Below are 1,222 nucleotides of genomic sequence, written 5' to 3' on the forward strand. Positions count from 1 at the left end.
AGGGAAAGGCATTCTCCAGGTAGCTGTCGTAGGCGTGGTAGAACATGGCCTTGACTCGCTCCCTGGTGCGGGGGACGAAAAATAAGACGGGGGCCAACCAGAAGACAAAACCAGGTGGAGGTTAAGGACAAGAAGTAGGACGTAAAGTAGGAACCACCACCTGATTTCTGCCCAGGGCGGGTCAGTGGGAGCTGAGTAAGTCAGGGTGGGAATCCGGGGCTGGACTGAAAGGGGAAGGGTCGGGGACTGAGCTTCCCATTCCCCTACTAAGGAAGGGCTGGAGCCTGGTCCCCTTCACCTGTAGTGGGCGGGGTCGGGCGCGGTGCCATCGGGGCCTGGCGCACCATGGTGCAGGGGCAACAGAGCGCACAGGAGCCCGAGCGGGATGAGCAGCCGGAAAGGCATAGAGTTCGTGTCCCGTCAGCGCCGCCGCAGCAGCAGCTGCCACTGCCGCCCGCTCATCCTGGGAGCCGCTGCTGGTTCTTCCGGGGATCCCCGCCACTGCGCCTGCGCGCTTCGAAATAAACCACTCACTTCCGGACTACAAGTCCCAGAATGCAATGGGCGGCGGAACCTGAGCAAAGAGCGTCCTGGGACTTGTACACAGACTCCGAAGCTGAGATCAACGTGTCCCAAATTCAATGGCTGTTATTGCTACGGTCATTAATTGATATTTTAATATTAATAGCTTGGGTTTATCAAACATTTATTGTGTACTAAAGCTTTTAGAGCACTTTAAATGGGTTATTTCATTTTTTTTCAACCACTTTATGAAGCATAAGGGCTGAGCCCAGCCCAAACTCAGTATTTACGAGTCGACGTATGTAAAGACGGTTGGGAAATGTTCAATGTTTACCATTATTAGGGATATTGAATTTTCCAAATCAGTCCCCTGCTGGTTGTGTAAAATACAACTTACATTTATTTGTGCAAAGCTGCCACTTTCTAGGTTTCCTGGAATCTCTTTGGGTCTAGGAACCCATCAGCCAATGAAGTTCTTCTCCCTCCCACTTTGGTCACATCCTGTGATCCCTTCAGTCTCCATCCCAACCCAGAGGCTTCCTCCTCCCAAACTCCCTGGACCATCTCTGGCTGCAGCCCTGTAGCACATTCCAAGTAAGAATGAAGGCTCAGGGGCACTATAGCTTTATGAAAATCTGGGTCCAGTTTTTCTATTTCTCCCCTTGCAAATTCCCACGGTTTGATTAGCGCCTTACACCAT

At 51.7% G+C, this 1,222-nt stretch overlaps 1 protein-coding gene across 1 annotated transcript in view; it reads right to left on the reverse strand.

Moving 5' to 3' along the window:
* Positions 1-492, reverse strand: part of EDEM2 (ER degradation enhancing alpha-mannosidase like protein 2) — a 58,047-nt gene extending 57,555 nt beyond the window's left edge. Inside the window, exons 1-2 of the mRNA XM_006144044.3 lie at positions 299-492; positions 3-62 (exon numbers count right to left, since the gene is read on the reverse strand). Coding sequence (XP_006144106.1) covers positions 3-62; positions 299-405 — 167 coding nt within the window. The 5' untranslated portion in view covers positions 406-492. The remainder of the gene's footprint in view (positions 1-2; positions 63-298) is intronic.
* Positions 493-1,222: the final 730 nt, after the last annotated feature.

Source organism: Tupaia chinensis, unplaced genomic scaffold (genome assembly GCF_000334495.1).
Source record: "Tupaia chinensis unplaced genomic scaffold, TupChi_1.0 Scaffold000115_1, whole genome shotgun sequence".
Classification (NCBI taxonomy): domain Eukaryota; kingdom Metazoa; phylum Chordata; class Mammalia; order Scandentia; family Tupaiidae; genus Tupaia; species Tupaia belangeri.